Source organism: Pleurodeles waltl, chromosome 10 (genome assembly GCF_031143425.1).
Source record: "Pleurodeles waltl isolate 20211129_DDA chromosome 10, aPleWal1.hap1.20221129, whole genome shotgun sequence".
Classification (NCBI taxonomy): domain Eukaryota; kingdom Metazoa; phylum Chordata; class Amphibia; order Caudata; family Salamandridae; genus Pleurodeles; species Pleurodeles waltl.
In genome coordinates this window covers 110,526,241-110,550,746 of record NC_090449.1, presented here as the reverse complement: position 1 = coordinate 110,550,746, position 24,506 = coordinate 110,526,241, and the positions used below count along the sequence as shown (strand labels likewise).

General features: G+C 44.1%; 1 protein-coding gene across 4 annotated transcripts in view; it reads left to right on the top strand.

The window, feature by feature from the left end:
- Positions 1 to 903: 903 nt before the first annotated feature.
- The window catches only part of MICALL2 (MICAL like 2), a 162,676-nt gene continuing 139,073 nt past the window's right edge, over positions 904 to 24,506 (top strand). For 3 of the 4 annotated variants that reach the window (XM_069209903.1, XM_069209901.1, XM_069209902.1), the window contains exon 1: positions 1,250 to 1,535. In XM_069209903.1, coding sequence (XP_069066004.1) covers positions 1,393 to 1,535 — 143 coding nt within the window. In that variant the 5' untranslated portion in view covers positions 1,250 to 1,392. Of the gene's footprint in view, positions 1,536 to 24,506 lie in introns of all 4 variants that reach the window. The other variant, XM_069209900.1, reaches the window with a different exon arrangement.

Sequence of the window (24,506 nt, the reverse complement as noted above, 5' to 3'; positions counted from 1 at the left end):
ACCTGTGACCAGAGAATAAACAGATGTATCCACCAGAATTCAGCCCTGCCAGGTGTACCAGGTACATGCTGTGATGTGCTGCTCCAGGCCAGGTTTCTTCTTTGAATTCTGGGAATTGTAAGCTTGTTTATTTCATTATAAAACAGGACTAAAAGTCCCAGAATTAAAAGAGAAAAAACTGGACTGGGGCAGCACATCACTTAAGGACCTGGGAAACTTGGCAGCTATGACCTTGCTGGCTATACATATGTCTGCTGCAGACCGTGCATTAACTGCCAAAGCTATTTTACATTGTAGTCTATGAACCGATCAGGAAATCCGGTTACCTTTGCTAAACTTCTGATTGACGGGATTGCTGTTTTTCCCCCAGATGCGCCGTCAGGTCAGCACGTGCTAGCAATATTTAATTGAACATGTAGGGCTTTTTTAATTGGGAACTTTTTAACTTTCCTCAAATTATTACAGACCTTTGGATTGTCATTAAAACTCATCCGCTATTCTGAGGAAAGTTAAACTTTCCTAAAATATCACAAGCGAAGTGGTAAAGTAATGTTCCATGCACTTTGGATGCTGCCCTGAGATCCAAGAGTATTTTTTCCATTTCGAACACCGCTCTGGGGGAACTAAGCATGTGTTTACAGTATTCGTAGCGCTTCTTCTCAGCAAAGCACGTCTTTGGACGGCTTGCAGACCCTATTATATTCTCAAAAATAAAAGCTGCTCAGCTTCAGAATGTTCCCCCTCTGACGTGCACCTATACAGATGACGCGAGTGACGTGCATGACGTCAATGACCGTCACGTGACGTTGAGCCGTTGCTAAGGATCCTTCCTCTAAGGGGCGCGGCACTCCGAAGCTCCTCCTCCTGGCTGTACTTTATTGAAGTTTGTGTGTGTATCCTCGAAGGATCAACGGAGGCGCCGGGATCTCCAGTTGGGTTCTCCGGGTAAAGCGCAGGTTTGGGAGCCTCGCGACTTGTTCGGGCTGAGCAGCGTGTATGGGAGACATGGAAAGAGAGCCTACAGCACAATAACCCGTCATACATGCCATTTACTGGGCAGAACTACCTTCTTACGAGTACCGTGTGTCAGTTCATTGGTTGTAACTAAGCCGAACTATTGCCAACAGTTTTATATTGGACCAAGAAAGAGGCCAAAATCCTAAGTCCCAGAACCCGCCTGGAACCCTCCTCACCACCGCCTACAACTGCAGGGATCCCGGGATCACAGAAGAATGGCTTTGCTGACAGAGGGGGTTGGCACCGCGATCGTACCTGCATCTTGACATCTGCCCAGGTTGCCCCTTCGTGTCCGGGGCTCACTGAACTCCCGCCACCCCTAGGCATTACTGTGGAACTGGTCTCCCGTCTCAGTGGACGAGCCTCTCTCCCAGGATGGCAGCGATCAAGGCTTTACAGCAGTGGTGTCGGCAGCAGTGCGAGGGGTACCCAGATGTGAACATCACCAACATGACCACCTCTTTCCGGGACGGCCTGGCCTTCTGTGCCATCCTGCACAAGCACAGACCTGACCTCATGTAAGTAGCCCTTTTTTGTTGACACAGCGGCACTCCAGACTTGATGCTATCTCTTGTTTAGTCTTCTCTGCAGTCACCCACCCTTCCCATCATGTTGCCATCAGGGTCCGTGCAACACGTCGCAGAGTGAGGGAAGCTCACGGGAGCTCCAGTTGCAAGTAGCCAGAGGCCAAAAGAACATTTCATGTCAAGCGTTGCACAACTGTAATGTGTGTTTTATAAGCAGTGGCTGTTTTCAATGTGTTGGTTCCAAGTTTTTGGAGCACGTGAAAGTAGCTTGGGAAAAATAAACAATCACTGCTAACTGTATAAACAGAGAAGGCAAATAGAAAATAGTTATGAGTAGCTAATGTTTAATGTGGGGAAGCTGTCTTTCGGGTTGAGGCTTGCTGAGTTCCTATTCTCTCAGAATCTCCCACCTACATATGTAGGTTTTCATTCACAAAAAACGACTGGTGGGCATTAGAGTAAAAACTGACATATTCTGTCATTTAACTGTGATATCACCAGGCCTCTTGGACATCTTGTAGCCTTGTGTTTCCTTCTGAGATTGTCATTTGACATGAATAACAATTGTTTCCACCGAGGATTGGCTTTCCACACTAATGGAAAGGAGGTTTGTTTGCAAAATGTTTGTTGGCAGTGCAGTTTATCCGTCAGCCTGAATTGGGAAATGCTGTTCGCATCCAGGTGCAGTGATCCCAGGTTTGGAGGTTGTGGCTATTGGGAAAGAGCGTGCTTTCAGAACTTTGCTTTTTCATGACCTGAGTGTTCAGACAGGGGGCTCAAATAAGGCCACCTGGAACAAACAAATGTTCCTCACCTTTGCTATTGTACTTGGCTTTGTAGGAAGTTTGTATAACTTTAACAGGCTGGTTTTACTAGACCTGTGGGGTTCCAGGTTGCCACGTCTTTACCTTTCGGTTTGAGGTTAGGAGTGCCCAATTGGACTATTTTGGGGTACTTTGATTGTTTTTCTCTGTTTTTGTAGAACTTTTGAAGATCTGCAGAGAAAAAACCCACCAGTCACAATAGATGGGTTAAAAGTCATCCATGAAACAGTTGTTTTTCCTCATGTCAAAAACTATTGTCACTGTGTTTAGTCACCATCAGAGTTTTATTTTTAGGAGATGAAGAACCACCCTGATCTTTGGGTGTGACTTGCCGTGGGCTGGATCTTGAAACATAAGTACACCTGGGAAGTTTTGGATATGCCTCACCTTAAGATTTCCTGTTGAGTGCTGTAGCAGAACTAGGTGGATGTCATGTGTAAATCACAAGTGCCGAGAGAGGGACAGCGTTTTCGACCCCACTACTCGCTGCTATCCATCATGCCTATAACACATTCATACGTGAAGGTACTTTGATACACAGTAACTCGTTTACAAATCCACAAAGAAGGGTCGTGGGTAGAAATCAAACAATACTCCTGCACTGGATCATTAGTAAATGTGAACAAATCTGTGCAAGGTTGCCTCATATTTCAGCCCCCCCCCCCCCCCCCATGTTGTGTTTTTTTTTTTTAAGTTTAACTTTCTTTTTATTAATCATAAGTTATTTATCTTTTGCTACAAGATAGTGCAGATCCTTTTCTAGTAGTTATATATTTCAACCAAAGTTATTTTTCATAGTTATAAGTGGGTGGTGGCCACCTGTCAGACGCACAGGCAACCTCCAGCCCTTCACGCATAAGAAATGCTAGATCTTATTGCCAAGCCTGAAATCCCTCATCTCTGGCCATTCATTGAGCATGTTGTGTTCAAAGGACTAGCTCATGATTCCAACCATGCCTTATAGTTCCTTTTCTAGGAACCATGAGAGAACCATGTTGTTACATCTGTCTAATGAGGATACGTGAGGTAGATTCTTGGTATTACAATAGAAGCCAGTTACAGAAAGGTGCAGCCTGGATGTCTAGTCACCTTGCTGCCTAGACGGACAACAAATTGTCGAGACCATCAGTTGAAACTTGGTACCGGATGTTGGATTCCAGCCCGGTTGTGTGCTTATGTTCTGGGTCTCCAGTGAGGAGGGGTTTGAAGTTGCACTTCTTAAGCTTTATCTGGTGAATGAATGTCAGTAAGGGGAGGACCATACTGGACTTTAAAATGCAATATTGCCTTATTAATCCCATAGATTAAATTAAAGGCCGCGTTCAGAGTCATTTGTAGTCTGCCTAGTAATTTAGTGGAGGGACTGACATTAATGTGTTTCTGTAATGAAGCCACACATTATTTATTCAGGCCAGATAAATGCAGCTATAAGACTACAAACTGCATTTGCACTGGCCCTCGTCCTCATTGCCACTTGCCTTTTGATACTACAGCATGTAATAGCAGTGTTATAAAGGATGCAAGTCAATATGTCTATCAGTGAAAGACAGTCATTGGTGCGCTTATCTTTTCTGACACACTGATAATGAACATGTTTTTCTGCTTTATTCTGATCTTCTTTTTTGTCTCACGACCTTACAATACACGAAAGTTCTTAAGGACGTGAGCCAGTCTCAGAATAGGACAATTTGTGTCAGTTGATGGGATGTGAGTCCAACTTCTCGCTGTTGTAAAGCACTACTGTTGTACACCTTATGCTATAAGTGTTTGGTTTTCACCTTGTAATGATAAACTTCCAACTATCATATGGGAGAGGGAGCCACATTAGTTGAATAAAGATAAAGGTCGCGCATGTAGGAATCGGTGACGAAAGTTGTGATGTGGCTGGTAGTCAATAGAGGGGATATGAATTGGTGCATAGTGCTCACTTTGAGATGATCACCTCTAGACACTTGGATGTTAGTGGTGGGGACCATAATGGGTTGAATGTGCTCATGGTGGCCAGTCTCCTTGATTGTGCACACAGCATTGTGCTCTTTCCATTTGTTACAGGTTTGCAAGGCTAGTGCCTCGGTGATGCTGAGGTAGGTGGGAAGATTCTGGCAAGAAGAGAGTAATGAAAGCTGTTCTTCTCCCGGGGACCACCTGACCACAAACACACGTGTTCCACCTGTTCATTGACTTGCGAGGGCTGCAGACTTCTAATGAGAGTGGGTCTCAATGTGGGTGTCTAAGTATGATATACCAGTCTTTATGATATGACATCTAAGTTGCGATAGAAGCTTGAAGACAATTCCTGCGGCACCTTGGAGCATGGCCCATCTTGGAACAGTCAGGGGCTCGCGTTCTTTGGTGCCCAGCCCTTCCTACTTAATTTCCTGTCTTTTTAATGATATTATTTACTAATCACAATTTGATGACTCCAGCTTTTAAAAGAAGTTATACCAGGGTTTTGAGTAGCCTTCTCTGCACTATGGCTGATCTGGGGCTCTACAATGGAGGAACGGCCCATTGTAACTTTTTTGTGTAGACCCTCTGAAGACCATTCTTGGAATGTGTGTCCCAGCCATGTAATACTCCCTTCTTTAAAGATGATATAGATTGCATATCCTTCCGTGTCTTCAGTTTATATTTTACTGACTTAAGTTTCAAACTGTCCACCATGGTGTAGCTTTTTATACCTTTTGGATCTGCCTTGCCCTTGCCTTGGTTGATTGAGCATTATGGATCGCCGATGGAGCTTGCCCTTAGAGCCAAGAAATATATTTGTGTGCAAAACGTACCTCTGGTGTCCAGGAGATGCTGAAACAGAAGAAAGATGGTTCCTGTCTGCACAAGGAAAGCACACTCCATCTCCTTGTACCTTCTGTGGTGCCTGTTGTGTACTAAAGCAACCACAATGTAAAGAGAGCTTCCCAGAGGTGTTTCATCTAGCTTGGCTAAAGTAAACTGGCTGCTATCCTGCGATTGTGAGCAGTCTGTCTTCCATAAGCCTGAAACACTGATATGTTGATGACGCGTATAAGAAACTTTATTTACTCTGTTTCCCTGACCTACAACCTTCTCAGGCTGGTTCATAATAGTTTCAGCCCCCACTTAATGTTTGTTTGTTGCTGTTGTTATGGCGCTATTGTCTATGGGCTGCTTTCGTAGCCACAGGCTACAGTAAGTTTTGAAGCCACATATCTCGTACATATGAATCCCCTCTAGTGCACAACACAGAATTGCAGTTTCATCTCAAAAGACATTGGACACATCATTATTGGATGAGAGGGACTTCAGCACTCGGTTCTTTAGTGTTCGATCCTGTATAAGGTGATGTCTAGAACTGACATCCATCTAGAAGGCACTGTGTAGTACAGCTTTTCCTTTTTTTGTTACATCAGCAATTTTCACTCCATGGTTAGCTGTTGCAATGCCTTACTTAATATATAGGCTACAACTTCCAGAGGTACCCAAATATTATTTTTTCACCATTTAGAGGTGTTTATCTACCTTTACTAGCTGACTTTATCTCATCTAAACCGTAATGCAATGTACGTGCTCTGGTCAATTTGTGATAATTTCCATATTGTTTGCTCACCTGGTAACTTAGCACCTTCAGTAACATAGACGTTGGCCAACTTGGCAACAACCCAATTACCCACCAAGAATGCCTATTAAGGAATCCAACCTTATTGTTACTTTTAAGGGCACCTTGTTGACTTCTGCGTAGTACATGAACTTCTTCACCCTAGTAACTGCCCACCTGGGAGTTTCACAGGTAACTCTATGAAAAAGTCTATGGTCCATTGGCCTAATCTTGGAGTAAGGTAACCACCCCCTTTCAAAGGACTCTGCCACTTGACTTACCGTTGGAGTTTACATCTTTCCCTGTAGTGGTTTTGATCATACCTCACCCTCCCTCAATGAGCACTCCATTATGTTTTTCACTTTTTTTCACAAGTGTGGGACTCGTCGTTTCCACCTACAACTCTGAGATCTAAAGCAAGATAATAGTCGTTTTGCTGCATTGATTTTATTCATGATATTCATTTCGCCATTCAGCCTTTCTATTCCCTGATATGTATTTGTGGAGAGTTTCCTTGTTTCAGTTTTCCCTGTCAGTCTTTTGTTGCTCACATTTTCGGCCTTACTTTTCCTTACTTTATTCAGGTTTCTTCTGCTTGAAATTCAAATTAATTTCTTGGCTGACATCTTTGTTAGTGCACGTGACCCTTCCTGGTCCCGATGAAGGCTTGCTTAAAGGATGGCTAACTTCTGTCAGCAGGGTGAGAGAATGTGTGTAACTCAAACGGCGATCCATCAAACAGGGCTAATAGCAACAGATAAGGGAAACATTTCTGGGTGTATGCCTTTACATATGAAGATATCCTCTCCGTGTTTGTCCTTAACACACAGTCTTTTTTTTGCATAGTTGGCTGGGCTTTCTCAATGCAGCCATGATCACTTTGGAATCCCTATGCATGCCAAGCCATCAAACAACCAGTGTCTTGTCTCGATGGAGTAATGTGGTACATATGCCAATCAAAGGAGTAATTAAATACGTGTTGTGTACTTCTTGAACGGGAGAATCATGAAACAATTTTGATGCGGGTTGATGGCTCTCCAAAGCTTTATGAAACCTGCCAGGACGATGGCTAAGTTCGCCTCAGTTACCCTGCTTACCCTTGGTCTCTGCTTAAGTACCTTCATCCAAGGCTGACAGCAGCAAGCGAACGCTATTTCTTACCTAACACTAACAATATTACATGTATTCGTTGTGTAGTGTGACGAGATAAAGCCATATCACAGAAGCACGAGGTTTCCAGCTTTTAATTACAAATTTGGTGCATTCTGGTAGTGACCTTTCATTTAACAAAAATGTGCATTCTGGGAGCTGGCGCCCTGGCCTTTTATTTAAAAAAATCATTCTGGTAGCTGTAGTTTTGTTCCATCCTCTTGCATTCGGACTAATATATCTTTGACATAGATATAGGGATGGAAATCCTGGTGTTGGAAACGTTGTATCCTAATTACAAGGAGTTTCTGGTCCCCATATGTATATATCTTATGTAGAGAGGCTTTATTTACCTAGCAATCGGGAAGTCATTCGCGAATCCAATCGGTGTGTTTAAACTGTCTGTTCCAGCTGTAGATCATGCGTATTGTTCTTAAGTGGGTTGGCGGGCATTCTTTTCAACTTGTGCCCGTCCCGCCCCCAAATACTCCCACCAGTGGCTTTACAAAATCCAGTTCGGTTCCCTCACTTCCGTCTTGTGTTCGTGATTTATTTAAAACATAAAAGAAATCGGGAACGTTTCCCTTCCCGAACACCTAAATAACGGCTTTCACGGTTTTGCCGTGGAAGTCGATTACTCCAAAAGATGAAAAAGAAATATTAAGTTTACAAAACTTGAAAAAAAAATCAATTACTTTTTAGTTAAGCAGTCCCTCGGCTAAATAGTAAAGTAGAGCTGTTCTCGTGACCCTGATTCCCACGAGCCAGGGGCAATGTGTTGCTGTCGCGTGGCTCCTAGTCACGGTAGGACAGTTTCCACTACCCCCATTTGCTACATTTTCAGCTAAGCAGATCGGCACGTTCTTAATTTAGTGAAATTAATACTAACCTATGTGCTCGACACATTGTGTTTCGATAAATTGTGAAATACAGAGCAGCCTTTTTGGCGTCCCTGACTCAAAACATGTTACAACATCCGTTGGGGATTTTTTCCTTTTGCAACTGGCGCTTTCTTCACTGCTTGACACGACAGTCATCCACACGTGAAGGGTGTCAGAAATGTGCATTACTGTGTGGGTCCGTCAACAACGGAGTGTGGAGTTTCCAGCCCCCGCATCGCTGACCCATCTCTATGGAAACTCGGGGGCTTTCTTCAGCTTTGATAGCTATTGTGTTTATCTAACTGACGGTCAGTGCTTTAAATGGAAAAATAGAAGTGCAGGTACTCTGTACCAGAGTACCTGCTTGTTTCTGAGAAGTGCCGGTACTCTCCAATTAAAAGTATTACGTTTTTCTTGAGATATGCCGGTACTCTCCCTCTCAAAATAAAAAAGTGCCGGTACTCAGTACCGGAGAGTACCGGCCCATTTAAAGCACTGCTGACGGTGCAAACAGGGCGTGTGCACTCTCAAGGTTTACACCCTGGGACGAGATAACTTGTCGGGGATTGCAAATTTCCGTTCCCTAAAACTGCCTCCTCGCCCACCCCAACCGAGCCTTTGCAAAACCAGTAGAGACGTTTTTGGATCGTTTCTTAATTCCTTTTATCGATGCTCTGCAGCGTCGGCCTTTTTACCACAGTCACGCAGCATCGTCATATTATTTAACAACCAAAAATGTCGCAATGACGTGACAGCTTCTTGCAGTTGCGTCACACCTTTCATGTGTGCCTGCGTGAGGATGTATGCCCGTGCGTGCGTCAGAACGCATGTGCGCACCAGCAGAATGACACAGGCAAACTTGCTTTAATTTCTGATTTAAGGATCCAGGATGGCTTTGGGATATTAAAATATGTAAAGCTCTGCGTGTTAAGTCAAGGCTGCCAAAGAATTATCAGTCGGCAAAGAGGCAACAAGCTGGTGGCTACCAGGCCAGCAGGCAGGCTGAGCGCCGTATCCTACAAAAGGAATGGAGGAGGGACATTCGCAAATATCAAGTAAAGCACATGGGTAGAAGAGTTTGGAATGGTTTGCTTCTACCCGCTGTCTTGCAATATGCTTGCGTAGTTAAATATGGTCTGCAGTCAGCTTGAGTAAATGCTGGTGGAAGCACAGATTCAACATTACAATCTACTTATGGAGGACACTAGATTGGCTGTTGTACTCCATTTTGACTTATTGTCCACCACCGCAAAGACTAAGGGCCATATGTACGAACACATTTTCCCATTGACACAGAATGGGAAAAACCCTTTGATACATCTGGCCCCAAATGACACTCCAGTTGCACAGTCATCGGTTGGATAAAGTCTCGCAAAGCCCAAATTGTTAATTTCCTCCAACCTGCTGTTTGCCATTCACCTCTCTAGTAGATGTTCTCCAACACTCCAACAGGCAGCCCTCTCCTCTGTAATGCATCTCCCCACTTCCCGATCGCATCCAAACTAACCTGCTGCAACTGTGCCAAACACCCAGATAATCTTCAAACTTGAAAACCTTTTCGACCTTAAATCCTCTAGTGTCGGTAAATGCCTTCTAGCAGTAGACTGGTGGACTCTGAAGGAAATTCTTAAACTTAACTCACCCAAATGCAAATACTCGCCAGGGAAAATGGTGTCCCTGTATCTATTTTACCCCTGCAGAGGGCATCAATACTCACTAAACTGATGGCAATAATATGGGTGATCTTGGTGTTCTTGGTGTAATCATAAAGTTGTACCTCTCATTCCAAAGCCAAGTAATAAAGTAACTAGAGATGTTTTTTGTACAAAGAGTACATTGCAGAGAATCTTCCCTCACCTAGGCTATCTGCACATGATTCAGGCTTCAAATGCACCAGTGTCAGGTCGTGACTGTGCCAATGGGCTCTGCATTTAAGTTTTTACGTCCCTAATTGGTAAGATGCAACTAATTCAAAATGTTGCAGCCAGACAAGTCCTAAACCTCAGAAGATGGGACCACTTGACTCCTGACGTTGGAGTACCAGAGCAAAGAAGAATGTTTGTCAGAGCTGTCTCCAGTGCTCGCCAGGTAATTCACGGCCAGGACTTATCTTGGTACAACCTATACTCAAACTGTAGAGGACTAGGAAAAACTTGAGATCTAGAATAGCTTCGTTCTTGAGCATCCCTTCTTAAAAAATAACTGCATTAGAGGGTTCCTTCTCTGTAAAGAGATGCAAGCTCTAGAGCATGCCGATAAAAATAATAGGGATCATTAACACCTTTGTTGAATTCACAAAAACAATAAAAACCTGGCTTTTCCTAGTTTCAGGACTTAAATGGCCATCTTGTTAAAAGTCACACTGGTTTTTAGGATTGAGCCTGCGAGTGCATGAGCTTGCACATGGGTCTCACGTGTGAGACACTGTTGTGTTCAATAAGTTGCCTTTTTTCAGTTTCCACTCATGTTTTTGGTTTTTACTCATGTGCGCTGTTGTCAAAAGATGACAATTAACTTGTTCTAAGTATGCAAGACATATTGCATTGCTTGTTGTATGTAGCTTGCAAACATATCCCTTGCTCTCCCTTTACATTCCATTTCATGCTCTGCAAATCTCAGGACCTGACTCATGCTAGCAAAACACTCTTCTCAGGTGCCTCAACCTATCTGCTTTGGGCCTCGGCAGGAGGTAGGACAGTGCATTAGCATTGCAACAATCCTATTGAACAATTGTGAGTAATAAGAAGAGAAAGTTAGCAGCAGGCATTGTAACTCCACAATTCAAGAGTAATGCGTTACTAAAGGAAATCAGCATTGTCATTTTGATTAATAGTTATAGTAAAGTAGGGATGTGATGGCTTTACCGAAATGAGTGTATTAAAAAAGGTTTGTACCCGTATTTCAGTCTTCCACTTTTTATTGTATTATAAAGGTTTGACATGGCAATTGCTACAGCTTAACTGTTCTGTTGTGGAGTGACAAACAAGCTACTATTTACATTGTTTCCATATTTCTTTTGACTGTTTTTTTTTTTTTGGTCATGTCATGGTCCACTGGACCAAAAACAAATGGCTTATACATTGGTCCTTTGAAGTTGGTCCATCCAGTAGTGTCAGGTGCCCGAAAAGCCAGGCCAACACTGGGCCAGATTTGTGTTTACACTAGAGCAGACCACTGGATGGTGCTTGGCAGTGAGCAGCAGTTCTTTCTATTTCCTGTTAAATCTTTGGGGCAGTTACAAAATTTACATCTTCTACCACAACATGTTTGTTTATTACATCTGAATTACATTCTGAATGTGGTGTCCTGCCATGGTGGGGTTCGCATTGAACATTGCAGGTATCAGATCTACCTAGCAGGCTGACAGGTTCTACATATGTGTTTTCCCCAGACTAAGGATAACCAACCACATCCCCTTAACCGATCACCACCACCTGTCCCGATGCATTCAGTGCATTTTAACAGAAGTTAACTGGCCAGCAGGGAAAGTGAGAGGTTTCCCATCAAGACAGTGGATCCGAGAATGCAAGTGGAGAAGATATTCCTGGGTTAGCTTCAGTGGTAGATTGGCCTACAGGGACTTTGCGTGGTTTCCTGTCAAGAAGCAATAGGGTGGTACGGCAGGGCCACGCATACTGCGGCTAGTCATATAGCATGTTTACATTCAGCTTCAGCTCCTGATCTCATGCTCTAGGTTGGCCCACGCTGCTACATCCACCCACTCTTCAAAAAGTCGAATATTATCACAAGCTCTTTGTCTGTGTAGATGACCAAGGATATGGAACCCGATTTCTGCTAAGCTAAGAATTATCAAAAGCTGTTTCGAACATTGGAGGGTAGCTTAATACCCCTTTTCTTTCTGTTGTATGGATGACGTACAATTCCTAAAACAAATTAAATAAAAGTAGGTATCTGCGTTCAGCATATGGAACTATGTATATTCTCCCACTTTCCTATAACTCTTCATGCTTATGTGCAACTTCTAGTTCACTGGACCTTTTATCGCATGTTTCCCAATACCTTCCACATAGGGCAGAGTACAAGCCACTCCCTACTAGCCATGCACTCCAGAATAGTGTCCTGAAACCTGATGTAAATCTGAGCACTTTTCTGCCTCATCAGGGGTATGAAGCACTATGTACATTCTGCAACACACCATAAATTCAGTCATTTGAGGCTTCATCTGACAAGACTATAACTCAGCCTTAGCATGGCGTGTGAAGGTCCATTTGGGAATATCCTGGGCCCTGATTTTCGAACTGCTTTTGCAATTGCAAACCCTGAGAATTGAAAAACCACAGGTTTTCTGGTGTCACAATATACTAAAGGAACTTTGCAAGTTTGAAAAGTGGGACACGCAGGTGAACATTTTTTAAAGGGTCTCTTCCCCTAGGCTCGATACATGGGCCCCTAATTTCTTAGTTCACTGGTTCCCTATAGCCTGTGCCGGAGGTAGGCTCTGAAATGCCCGAGTGGCACGCTGATGTTTGATAAAAAACAGAAGCATTGTTTCAGGTGTGGCAGCTGGGCCAGTGCACACCTCAGCAGTCTCCCATGCCTGCCAACCTGGTTGCCTCGGTTTGCCAGCTGTGGCTTGCGCCCTTTGCTTCTGTTTGTTTTATGCCACGTCATTGGATTTATTCCTTTTACTTGGTAATTATCTTATCCTTTATCATCAAGAAAGGTAATTCTGCTTTGAAACCTGCTGTGGAATGGCAGGTGGAGGGCAGGGATTGGGATGGAGTAGACTGCCTGATCAGCTTCAGGCTCACGAGCCGGTTTATGTTGGAATAAAAGCGTAATAAAAAAATCTGGTTACTAACATGGGGCAGCTCACCTGCAAAGAAAGAGGTGGGAATAGTGTTTCACCCAGTGCGGCAAAGTTATCCCTCTGCGCAGATGTTATGATTTTCATATTCTGAGACCCCGTGCTTTCCAACCACCGAGAAAGAGTGGTGTGTTGGGCCAAAGAGATGTTTAGGGGCACTCTGGTAAAGAAAAGTAAGATCCCATTGAATATGAGGTTAAACATTGCTTTATTAATCCTTGATGTGAGGGATAGGTTGCTCATGGATTTGTTTTACACAATTTATAGTAATAGACCCAGCCGAAACGTGTTTCGCTTGGCAATGGTAGCCACTGAGCTTTAAAATAATTTTTACCTGAAAGTTTTCTGTATTAAGCATTCTTGCTCGGCACAATGGACTGGTTTATACTTGTTTACCACTTGGTGAACTTTTATAACAATCAGTCTGTCTGTCCGTCATTTCATTCTGTTACCAGAGTACATGCTGCTTCTGTATTGTCCACGGAAGGAGTGTTAAGCCAGAGGAGTTGTGCATCTGAATGTGGATAATCTCGGTTTTACACTTTTAGGAGCAATTCTATCCAATAAGTCCTTGCTTGCCATGCCCGAGGCTGATTTCCATGTTTGGTCCCCCTATGTCATGACACAGATGAGCTGAAAATGGTGGCATGGAATGCACCCTAATTCATTAGGGTGCTCACATTAATTTAAAGCAGGTTGTTAAGTCAGTCTTGAACTTTTGCAAGGAGGGAGTTTGCTTGTTCTGAAAGAAAGGGCATTATAGGTCCTTGTGTTAACTGGGAAGGATCATTTAATGGTGGATGTTTTTAAACCTGTTGTTTCGAGAGTTAAGACTCGTTATTTTTTTATCTTCTTCAGCGCCAGAGGATCTTGAGTTGGTGTTTTTGTCTGGTGCTTTGCCTGTGATGCGGGTTGCTGCAGGCATCCAGTGAAAGCCATGCCAGGGATTCAGAGATAGGTGTGCTGTACTCAAAAGTCTTAGTTTCCAGGTGTGCGGAACAGCAGCGTGTAGGACTGTTCAAACGAAGGGGTGGGGGGAGGCAAGGTGCATCCTAGAGAGCGCCTTGAGTTGTGTGTATACACATATTTGATTACTGATATTAACATTGCGTGCACTATCGTAGGACTGTACTATTCACAAACGATACTGAGAAAAGACCAGTTGACCAGTCACAAATGGTTCCTACACTATGCAGGTTTTTGGATGATGTACACTCGTTCAGTAGAAAAAAACACAAATATGTTTCACTGCCATAAAATGTACCAATTAAAACAAACACAACCCTAAAAGGCTAAACAAAACTTAAGACCATAATAGTGTTTTTACGCACTAATCCATCTGCTCTTCTGGCTTTCATAAACGCAGAAAACAACAGGTGTTGAGGTCACCAGATTTAATGGTACTCCGTTTTTACCAGTCCTGAAAGGATAAAAGCCTGGGCAGGCCTTCCCGAGATTTGAACTTGCCACTTTCCAATCATAGCCTGTGCCAGTGGCGAGCGTTTAAATGATACTCCTGAGACATTTAGAATTTTCTCTATAGCTTTTAATGAAGTCTCCCAACACTTGCGTCCTACCAGCATTGTCCAGTGGCAACTATTTATAAAATGGGAAACACGAAGTTCCAGCAAGGGGTGCAAAGACAACCCTAATAAACATGACTGAGATTGCACAGTTTAATGTGACGCCTGACGCTCCTGGCTCGGGCGCGAGCGAGCTTTGCCTGCCTGGTCAGATGTTTGTGGGTTTCAGAAAGCCCCTTTTCTTGTCCTCGTCGTTGGCAGTCACCGGCAGCCACGGCTCCTTTGCTGCTGGGGTGGGACGGGAACATGTCAGGGCGGGGAGGCGGCGGAGCGCACACATCCCCGACGAGCTCTGTTGCCAGGCGAGTTCCCGAGCGCGACCGGAAGCTGCCGCCGGGACAGAACTGATTATAACTTTCTATTCTTGGAGTCTGAAGTCTATAAGTCAAAGGCCATCTATCTCATTTTTTCCTGCTTCCTGTTGTTTTCTTGCCAGAGCACATATGGCAAGATGGTCTCTTTTTCTTTCCAATACAAAGGACAGGAGGCAGCTGTGGACGCGGGGCCTCTCAGGACTGTGTGCTAAACAGCCTGTGCAGGGACAGTGCCCGGTTGTGCAGCAAAGGCCTGCAGATTCCCCCACACATCGCTGTAAGATACACATTTCTGTTTTCACTCTTACATTGTTTTGTATACCTAATAAACCTACTAAATTCAGTGGTTAATTTGTAAATAAAAATGTGCCGGTGCCCAAAGCTCTCCTCTGAAACACGCGGCTGCTGCATTTAAACGTGCGAGCATGGAATACTGCGGCATCGTATTCCTAAAGCCATGTCCGGCCTCGTTAATCCATTTACATCCACTCCCTGCCCCTCCAGCTCACTCTTGCAGCTTTCTCCCTTTGTGACACTTTTCCGACTTTAGCTTCCTCCGACCTTCCCATATGTCTTTTGGTCCCAGCAACTGCCTGATTCAGAAAAGTAAATGCCAGCCCTAAAAAATAAGCCGGCTCAAATTAAGCACTGACTAAATTGTGTGTGTGTGTGTGCGTGCGTGTGCGCGCGTATGTGTACGTGAGCAGTGTGAGGCTTTGTGAGGGAAGTGGCAAATGGGTTTTTCGGGAGGACTTGAAAGCGCAGCTGTCTCAAGATGTATTGTTGCCAGTTCTTTAAAATCTGCAGTGTTTCCCTTTCACTTCATGCTGTTGGCTGCTTGGTGTGTCTTTATGCCTTCTATGGAGTGCTTGCACTATAGCGCACGAGGGACTATTTGCTATCTCTGTAAATGCTAGAAGTGGTGCACTTTATGTCCTATATACTTTCTGTTGTCTTCTGGTGCACCATGAACTCGCTGCTGCGTTTTCCGCATAATTACGAATTTGCCTGAGTTGCTACATAATCCATTATCTGCGCCATAATTTACAGATTTTAACAAGAAAATGCTCTTAGCTCAGTCGCATCAAAAGTTACTAAACACACAAGAGCATGTGTTGCTGCTCATTGGAAGTCACTTTTCAGAGGTTGATTGATCATTTGTCTGTTGCTTTTTGCTGTATTTGTGTCAAACTGGTATTAATGAGGTGAAACCTTTGCCCCAGGCAGGGTCAACGTGTAAACATTTTCAAGACTGGTAATACTATAACAAAATGTGCCTCATTATGCCACATAATTTGCCTTTTCTTGCTGTGTAGTAGTAGCAGTATTTACTTTATTTCGATAAAACAACCATAAAAGTATACATAAATATATTAATACAATTGAGTATATACAATCTCTAAGTGCATTCAGATCTTTAAAAAAATAGATAAAAATATGTATTATTTATACCTGTAAAAGAATTAAAACACATATGCATCATGTATGTGCAAGGTACAAATTCAACTTGAAGTACATGTATGGCATATGGGAAACAGGTCTAAATTGGAGATCGAGTAATCACAGGTAAGTTCAAAAGTATCTGTCCGAATTTCCATTAGGACATGGCTCTCCGTCTTATGCGCCATGCTTCTCCAGATATTTGGTTACATCTACGACTATCACTATCACTGTCTTCGAGTCATATTTAAGGATTCTTAGAACCTCCCAGTAGTGTCTGGCACCCAAGAGATAAGCAACTGGGATTATCCATCTCCCGTGAAGGTGTGAATATTGCAGGCAGAAAAAAAGAAAGTGTTCTTCAGTTTCCTTCAACTGAGGACAGAAATGACAAGACACAAAGGAGGTACGCTTCTACCCTTTTAGCCGTTAAATGTCTTAGTGGTAAGGACCCGTACATAAGCTGTAGGTACAGGTGTTTGGCAAAGGGGGGATGGATTTCATCCAGGAAATCTCCATAGGATGGGGAGCGTTTAATATTTAAAAATTGCCCAGCCAGGTTCTCATGGCCATTGTTCAACCATGTCTGTTCCGAGGCATAGTTTAAGCTGTTTTTAATGTCAGGGTTCGTCCTTGGCAACCACTGTAGACGACTTCCAAAGGTCAATCACTTTCAGTTTCTCAAACACTTAATGTAGTTCAGCCAAGGCGTAATTACCTGTGAGTCACTAGAAATTAGGCCAATCAAGGAGTCCCTATACGGTGTTTGTTCCCTGCATTTCCACAGCCTCACCCAATACAACAAGGGTTTTAAAGCCACCACCGAATTTATAGGGTTTAGTGCTAAGTCCATCCTCAGTGTCACAATGTGGCGTGCCCTTAGGTAACTTGAGCATGTTCCTAAGAAAATTGTTCTCAGCTGTGAGAAGGACGGAAGCATCTGTGAAAGCCCAAATCTCTGACCAATAAGTGGCTGCCGTGAGGGCAGTAGCTTTGTATATCTGGAGAACCAGGGACACTGCACCAACCCCCGTTTCCTTCTGTTGCCTACTGATTGGGTAAGCCTTCTAGATGAGAAGATTTTTTTTTCTGCACCAACTGATGGCCCCAAGACATTGAATCAGGCAGCCGGACTCCTAAATAGTCAAAGTGTTTGACTTGTTCAGTTGTGGAGCCATTGATTAACATTCTCCCTCTAAATGTCTTGTGGGTGTTTATCCCCATAAATTTTGTTTTTGTTGGGTTAATTTACAGACCCCATGCCTAACAAAAGGCCACGAAGGGGTCCACTTCTGCCTGAAGGCTCATTGGAGATCTAGAGATGAGCAGGGTATTGTCGGCGAACATTAGTATCGGAAGCGGGGTTCCAGCAAGCTTAAGGGCATCATGCGTACATTGTGAAAGCCATTTAAATGCCCCATTAATGTGGAGTCTGAAAAGTGTTTGGGCCGGCACGCAACCTTGCTTTACCCCTCGACGAGTTGGAATCGGGTCTGTTAAATCACCCCCCCACCCTTGTTCCATCTCACCTTGCATAGGTGCTTATGTGGAATGCTCTCAAGATGCGTATTAGGTCAAACAGCACCCCATATCCTGCACGTATTTCCCACATGTTATCCCTAGGTACCAGGTCGAAGGCTGCCCCAAGATCTATAAAGGCGGCATACAGGTGGTCCCTCTTTAGGGTGAAATACTTCCAGCATAACATCTCGAAACGAAAGACCTGATCAACAGTGCTGATCTTGCTCCTGAACCATGCGTGGGCATCCTAAAGGATATGATTGTCTATTACCCATGCTTGTTGTTTAGGCAGAACCTGTCTGCAAAATATTTTTTGAGAATTGTCCAACAGGCTTATGGGTCTGTAGTTAGAGGGAACATCCCTATTTCCTTTCTTGAATATGGGTACGATAACAACTCCTAGCCAGGTCGGTGGAATGGTCATGCCCTTCATTATAGCGTTGCTCAGTGCATTCAGGTAGGGGATACAGACATCTGGATGTGAGAGGAAAAGATTACAAGGAATACTATCTGGGCCAGGGCCTTCTCTTTCTTCATTTACATCAGGGCTACCCTGGTTTCAGCCTGGAAGAAATATGGGCACTCAGTCTCTACGTTTACCTCCATCTCAGAAGGGTTGGAAAAAGCCTCCAGGCCTACCAAGCAATCCCTTTCAATTAGTTCCTCCCCAATGCTTCCGTTGTGTTCTGCCCCCGTCACTGTACAGGGATCTGAAGTGCTCAACCCAAGCCCAAGCTCCTGGTTGCACTACCGCTTCAAGGTGTTTATCTATTAATCTCGAGCTGGATGCCACCAGTGACCATAACATCTTCTGATTCTTACTCTTAAGTGCGTTGGTAAGCTCTTCCCATTCGGCCATCTCCCAGTTTTCTTTAGCCTTTTTTAGGATAGTCTTGTAGTTATTCCTAGCAATGGTTATTTTTGGCTTGATTCGCTGCTTCAGAGCGTCTAGGAGACCGAGCTTGGGCAACCAACAGTTCTTAGTGAACCATCATGAGGGCAACCTTGTTGGAAGCCCCTCTTTTCCTAATTTTAGTAAACAGAGGCATAAGCTGTTCCATCAGCTGAGAATGCACAAGAACCAACAGTGTACTTCAACTAGATTATCCACAAATAGTTTGTATATTTTAGTTTGAATTTCCGCATTATCCACGACTTTTGCCCATTTAACTTTCCTCCTGTTATTAACTGTATGCAGGGGATTTGCATGGACCGCTGACAGATTACAGCTAGTAAATATAGCAGGAGAGAATATAGCACTTAAGGCCTTATGATCGCTGTCTGTTCGAGGGATAACTGCCATGTCTGTCAAAGCGGCCACATTTCCAGATCGATCAGGAGATAGTCAATGTAAGATCTCAGAATTCCTCTCTTAAAGGTCGGGTGCGGGGGATTATCGGAACAGGTATTGCCATTAGCAATTATTAAGCCATTCATTCCCCATTATCAAGTCTTCTAGTTGGCCAGCTACAGCGCTTAATTTCCCTGTCGTTTGTGCGGATGCCCCAGAACCAATCAGAGAACCTTGGAGATCCTGCAAATAGACTATCTCCCTCTGCCATTTTCCAAGTGTCGTGTTAAAATCACCTGCGATCAGTTTTAAGGTGCCTCCTTTTAGGTGCTGAACAGTATTAGCAAGATTAATTACTGTGGGGGAGGGGATGTCTACAGGGACTGATCTAATGTAGGTATTAATTATCGCAATATATCTGGCCCCATTAGGTGTTCTAACTTTTATTTCTACCCCTAGCAAGTCCTTACTTTCAGTTGGAACTACTTTCACTAATGGGAAAAGATCTAGTTTCAACCAAATAAAAAGACCCCCAGAAGCTCTACCCATGGGTGAAGGGACCACATTAGCAACAAAGGTAATATACCCACTTCTTTTACTGGTTCCTCTGCCCACGTCTCCCGCAAAAGTATAATCTGGTGGTGATGAATGAACTCACCCCACTGAGGGTCTGCAAGCTTAGCAGGCATGCCTGATGGTGCATGCTGCAGTTTGCCCACTCATGCATCCCCTAGGTGTACAGTTAAGGACCGAACCTGTCCTTAGCCCCCCTGCCACCGATTGTCAGTGAATGTCTGCTAAGTTAGAGCATTCCCCCACTAATGTGGTGCGTTGGAGGTGAGTTAAAGAATTACACCCCTCTGAGATCTGGGGTTCTCCTATTTGGCTTGGGGCGTTGAGTTTAAGCCGTATGCGTGTAATTGGTGTAGGTCTAAATCTTAATTCCATGGATATCAGCTCATCCACCAATTTAGGACTCTTAGGTTTCAGTCCTATATAGTTCCATTGGAGTGCAAAGGAGCTACAACGTGAGGCAGATAATATGTCATCCCTAATAATAGATGTACAACCCCTGGTGTGACGGAGCCAGTGGATTAATTTGTTAATGCAAGATTCTAGAGTTTCACTGGCTCCGTGCGTGAGTTCAGGGACATTTGTCAGGTGGATAATGTGTACTCTGGTTGTTATTTGAGGTATTTTGACTCCCACAGTGATTCTGGCCTATTTGTCAGGCGGTGGGCCAAGTGGGCTGTGCACTGTGTTGCTTGAGGGTGTATCTACCTCAAATTAATTCTCTTACAAGGTTAGATGAGGTTGAGCGTGCTACGCTAGCTAACCCACCATTGTCAGCAGCTAACCCATTGCCCTTAACTGGCTACGGTTTTGGGAGGGGTGCTTGGCTATAGTGCTTTGACATTGGATTTGCACCGCCTATCTTGTTTCCAAAGTAGATAATTTGGCCACCTTTTCCCCTAATTCGACAGCCATCTTGTTCTTATACTCACGCAATCCCTGCATCTCTCCTCTAAGTAGCTGTAGCTGTGCCAGTGATTCTCCTGTCTTAGGCTGATTTAGATCTACTGTGTCTTGGTGCCTTGCTAGATCCAATGAATCGGGGTTCTCATCTGGTACAGTTCCTTGGTTAGCTAGGAGGGCAAACCAGTTGGAGCAGTCAATATTAATAGCGGCTGTACTTTCAACCTGCGAATGATCTATTTAAGGGACCAGGGCAGCCGCTAGTGTGCTTACTCTTAAAAACTCATCCCCTGGTGCATAGCTATCTTTTGGGCTAGTGCCGGACCTGGTGGCACGCCCCTTTGTGGTTTTCCTAAAGTAGGTCTGTATACCCTTGGGAGGTGTAACTCGTTTCCCCTTACGCTGAGATGGGTCGGTTTGTGGCCAATAAACCCTCGACTTCTACTATCAGATCATCAACTTCATTCAGGGTACAGCGGAATGCCTAGCGAACATGGTTGTGCCTGCTACCCCCAAGGGTTATTTGGTGGCCTTTCTTTTGCCCATAATAAATGGGTTACTTCCAGAATTAGGAAGGAATCTTGCGTGCCTCAGCGATATGACAGTGATTTACCTATAGGGTGCTTTATCGACTAAAAGCCAGCTCAGGCCTTGCACAATGTGATACCCTTGCAAGCGTTCAGCCTGCACCATTCAATGCTTCATATACCCAAGCCACTGACACCCAGCGCCAAGACTATGACCGGCCTAAGGAAAGCCTTTACAGTCTCTTCCCTTCTTTCCTACCTGCCCTGCACAAGAGCTCCCACGCAAAGGCCAAATGGGGTGGCCCTGCCCTGCCTCTTCCTGTCGCTGATGGGTGCAGGACAGGCCCGCCCGGGTGCAGCCTGCGCTGCGGTATGCCCCATTGCGCTTTATAGCGCTCATTGGATCTGGCAAGTGGGAGCAGGTGATGCAGAAAATGGCCACCTCCTGGGGCCGCAAAGCAGTCTGGGATCTGTAGTCCCTCTGGTCTCGGTAAGCGCGTCCCGCGCTGCGGTATGCCCCCTTTCGCTTTATAGCACTTGTTGGATCTGGCAAGTGGGAGCAGGTGATGCAGAAAATGGCTGCCTCCTGAGGCCGCAAAGCAGTCTTGAATCTGTAGTCCGTCTGGTCTTTGGTCTCGGTCAGCATGTCCTGTTCTGTATTTAATTAAACCCTGCTGTATAATTTCAATATCTTTGGCCTCCCTACTCTTATTAGGATCCGTCAAGAATGTACATGTGTTTTGATGATGTAGTTTTACAAAAAGACAAATGCTGCAGCTTCGTGCACCACATCCTATAGCACGTTATCTCTCTATTTTGACATTTTAACTAACTGTGATGCAAAAGGAATCCCCAAAATACACAATGAAGAAACGTATCTTAAGAAAGAAAAGTTTACTCATTTAACGGATCGTATTGAAAATGTTATTGACCAACAACTAGTGGTTTTGTCTTGCTAGAAAGTACAGGAACATCTTTTTTTATTACCACTGTTATCATGTAACATAAGTTCACGCAAATAATGAAGCAAACGGTTAGGTATTTCAACCCAGTTTAAATTGCCTTTATATTTATCCGGGTGTTGTTCCTGATGTCAACTAGAGCCGATATCTAGCCCATCAGTTGGAGACATTATTGCGGTCTGGACAAATGTTTCACTTCATTTGTACCAGTTTAACAGCTGCATATAGCACTCAAGAACTGAAATGTGACCAGTTAAACTTTGCAACGTGTTTGAATCTGTGTCTCACCAAGTGTAGTGTTCTTTTTTTAAAATAAGTTTTGATCAGTTTGGGTTAGAAACAAATTTGTGTTAAAATCTGTAAATTTTATAGCAGTTTGTGTAATATGGGACATGTGTGATATGTGGTCTATAGATGAAAACCACTCAATTATATTGTCCCAGCAGCCCAGTTTCTGGGGTGCTCTCAGCCTTGATTTTGACTCCTTTATTATTTAATATCTATAGCAGCTGATGAAAACAGTGGTGGAACAGTTTGATGGTTTGGGGTGTCAATATGTGATTGGGTTTCTGCTTTCCCCGAGAATCTTGTCCCTTAGTTTTGCTAAACTAATATCCTAGTGCCATAATATGGACTGATAGAATTGGGATCTCTAGTTGGCCGTGGTTTGTGCCCTGTCCAAGTAGGGACCCTCACTGTAATGATGGTAAGGGAGACACACAGCTAAGATAACCCCTGCTCGTCCCCTTGGTAGCTTGGCATGAGCAGTTTTGCTTATCTCCGAGGCAACATGTAAAGTGTTTGTACATACACACACGCACACGCAGAGTGAAAACACTACAAAGGTACTCAACACCAGTTTAGAAAAACAGGAAATATTTATCTGAGTAAAACAAGACCAAAATGACAAAAAGCCAACATACACAGGTCAAGATATCACTTAAAAAAGTTTAAGCAAGTTTAGTCCATAAAAATCAAATGATGCATTTGTTTTAGGGCAAAGTTCCTTAGATGTGCAAAAATCAAAGACGAGAAGAGGCTCAGGGGAGGTGAGGTGCTGGAAAAGCAAGTGAGGCATCTGTTCCTTACTGCCAGCGGAGGTGGTGCGTCAGCTTCTAGACACGCAACCTCAGTAACTTACCGCGGTGCGGTGGTAATGAAGAAAGTGGCACCAAGGGACGGTGCATCAAAAATACAGAGACGCTTTGTTGGTCTACAGCAGCGAAGTAGGCAGGGCAGCTTCTGCGTCGGATCCTTCCAACAATGCATTGAGGCATTGGGAATTGATGCATGGATTTTCTCCACCAACTGGCAAGACAGGACTTTCAGCAAGAGAATCCAGGTGCTGGCAGATGAAGTCTTTGATGGCCTTGGCACTTCTTTACAGGAGGCAAGCTCAGTTCGAGCTCTTGGAGAACCTTGGAAAGAAGGATGTAGAAAGTAAAGTCCAGTCCTTTCACTCCCAGGACAGAAGCAGCAAGCAGCAGGCCAGCACAGCAAAGCAATAGGCAGAGTGGCAGTTCCTCCTGCAGCATTCAGCTCTTCTTCCCATCAGAATATCCTCAATCCAGAAGAGTTATAACTATGTGGTTTCAGATGTCCAGTACTTATACCCATTTCTGTCTTTGTAGGAGGCAAATGTCAAAGAGAAGTCTTTGTAGTGCACAAGACCCATCTTTTCCCTGCCCTGGACCCAGACACACTCTACACTCTAGGGGGTTGGAGACTGCCTTGCGTGAGGACAGACACAGCCCTATTCAAGTGCAAATGTCAGCTCTTCCAACCACTCAAGCCCAGGAAGACTCATCAGCCTGGTGATGGGCCATCAGGATATACAGGGCGCATCTCAGCTCCCTTTGTGTAACTGTCTAGAGTGATTGTACAAACTGTCACCCTGACACAGACATGTATTCAGCAGACATGCAGAGGCACAGAATGGTCAAGCAAGAAAATACTCACTTTCTAAAAATGGCATTTTCAAACTTACAATAGCAAAAGATGTATTTTAAATTGTGAGTCCAGAGACCCCAAACTCCATGTCTTTATCTGCTTCCAATGGGAAATTACACTTAAAATACATTTCGGGGCAATCCCCATGTTACCCTATGGGAGCGATAGGTCTTGCAATAGTGAAAAACGAAATTAGCAGTATTTCACTCTCATGACATGTAAAACACACCAGTAAATGTCCTACCTTTTAAATACACTGCACCCTGCCCATGGGGATGCGTTGGGCCTATATTAGGGGTGAATTATGGGTAATAAAAGGGAAGATTTGAGCCTGGAAAGTAGGTGTGCTTTCCAAGTCAACATGGCAGCATAACACTGCACACCCAGACACTGCAATGGCAGGTCTGAGATCTGTTTGCAGGGCTACTTGTGTGGGTGGCCCAAACAGGGCTGCAGGCCCACTATTAACATTTGATTTACAGGCCCTGGGCACACCTGGTGCAGTATACTAGGGACATACTAGTAAATCACAAATGCCAATCATGCATAAACCAATCAGCAAGACAACTTAGACAGGGAGCACTTGCACTCTACTGGTCAGCAGTGGGAAAGTGCCCAGAGTCATAAAGCCAGCAAAAATGAAAT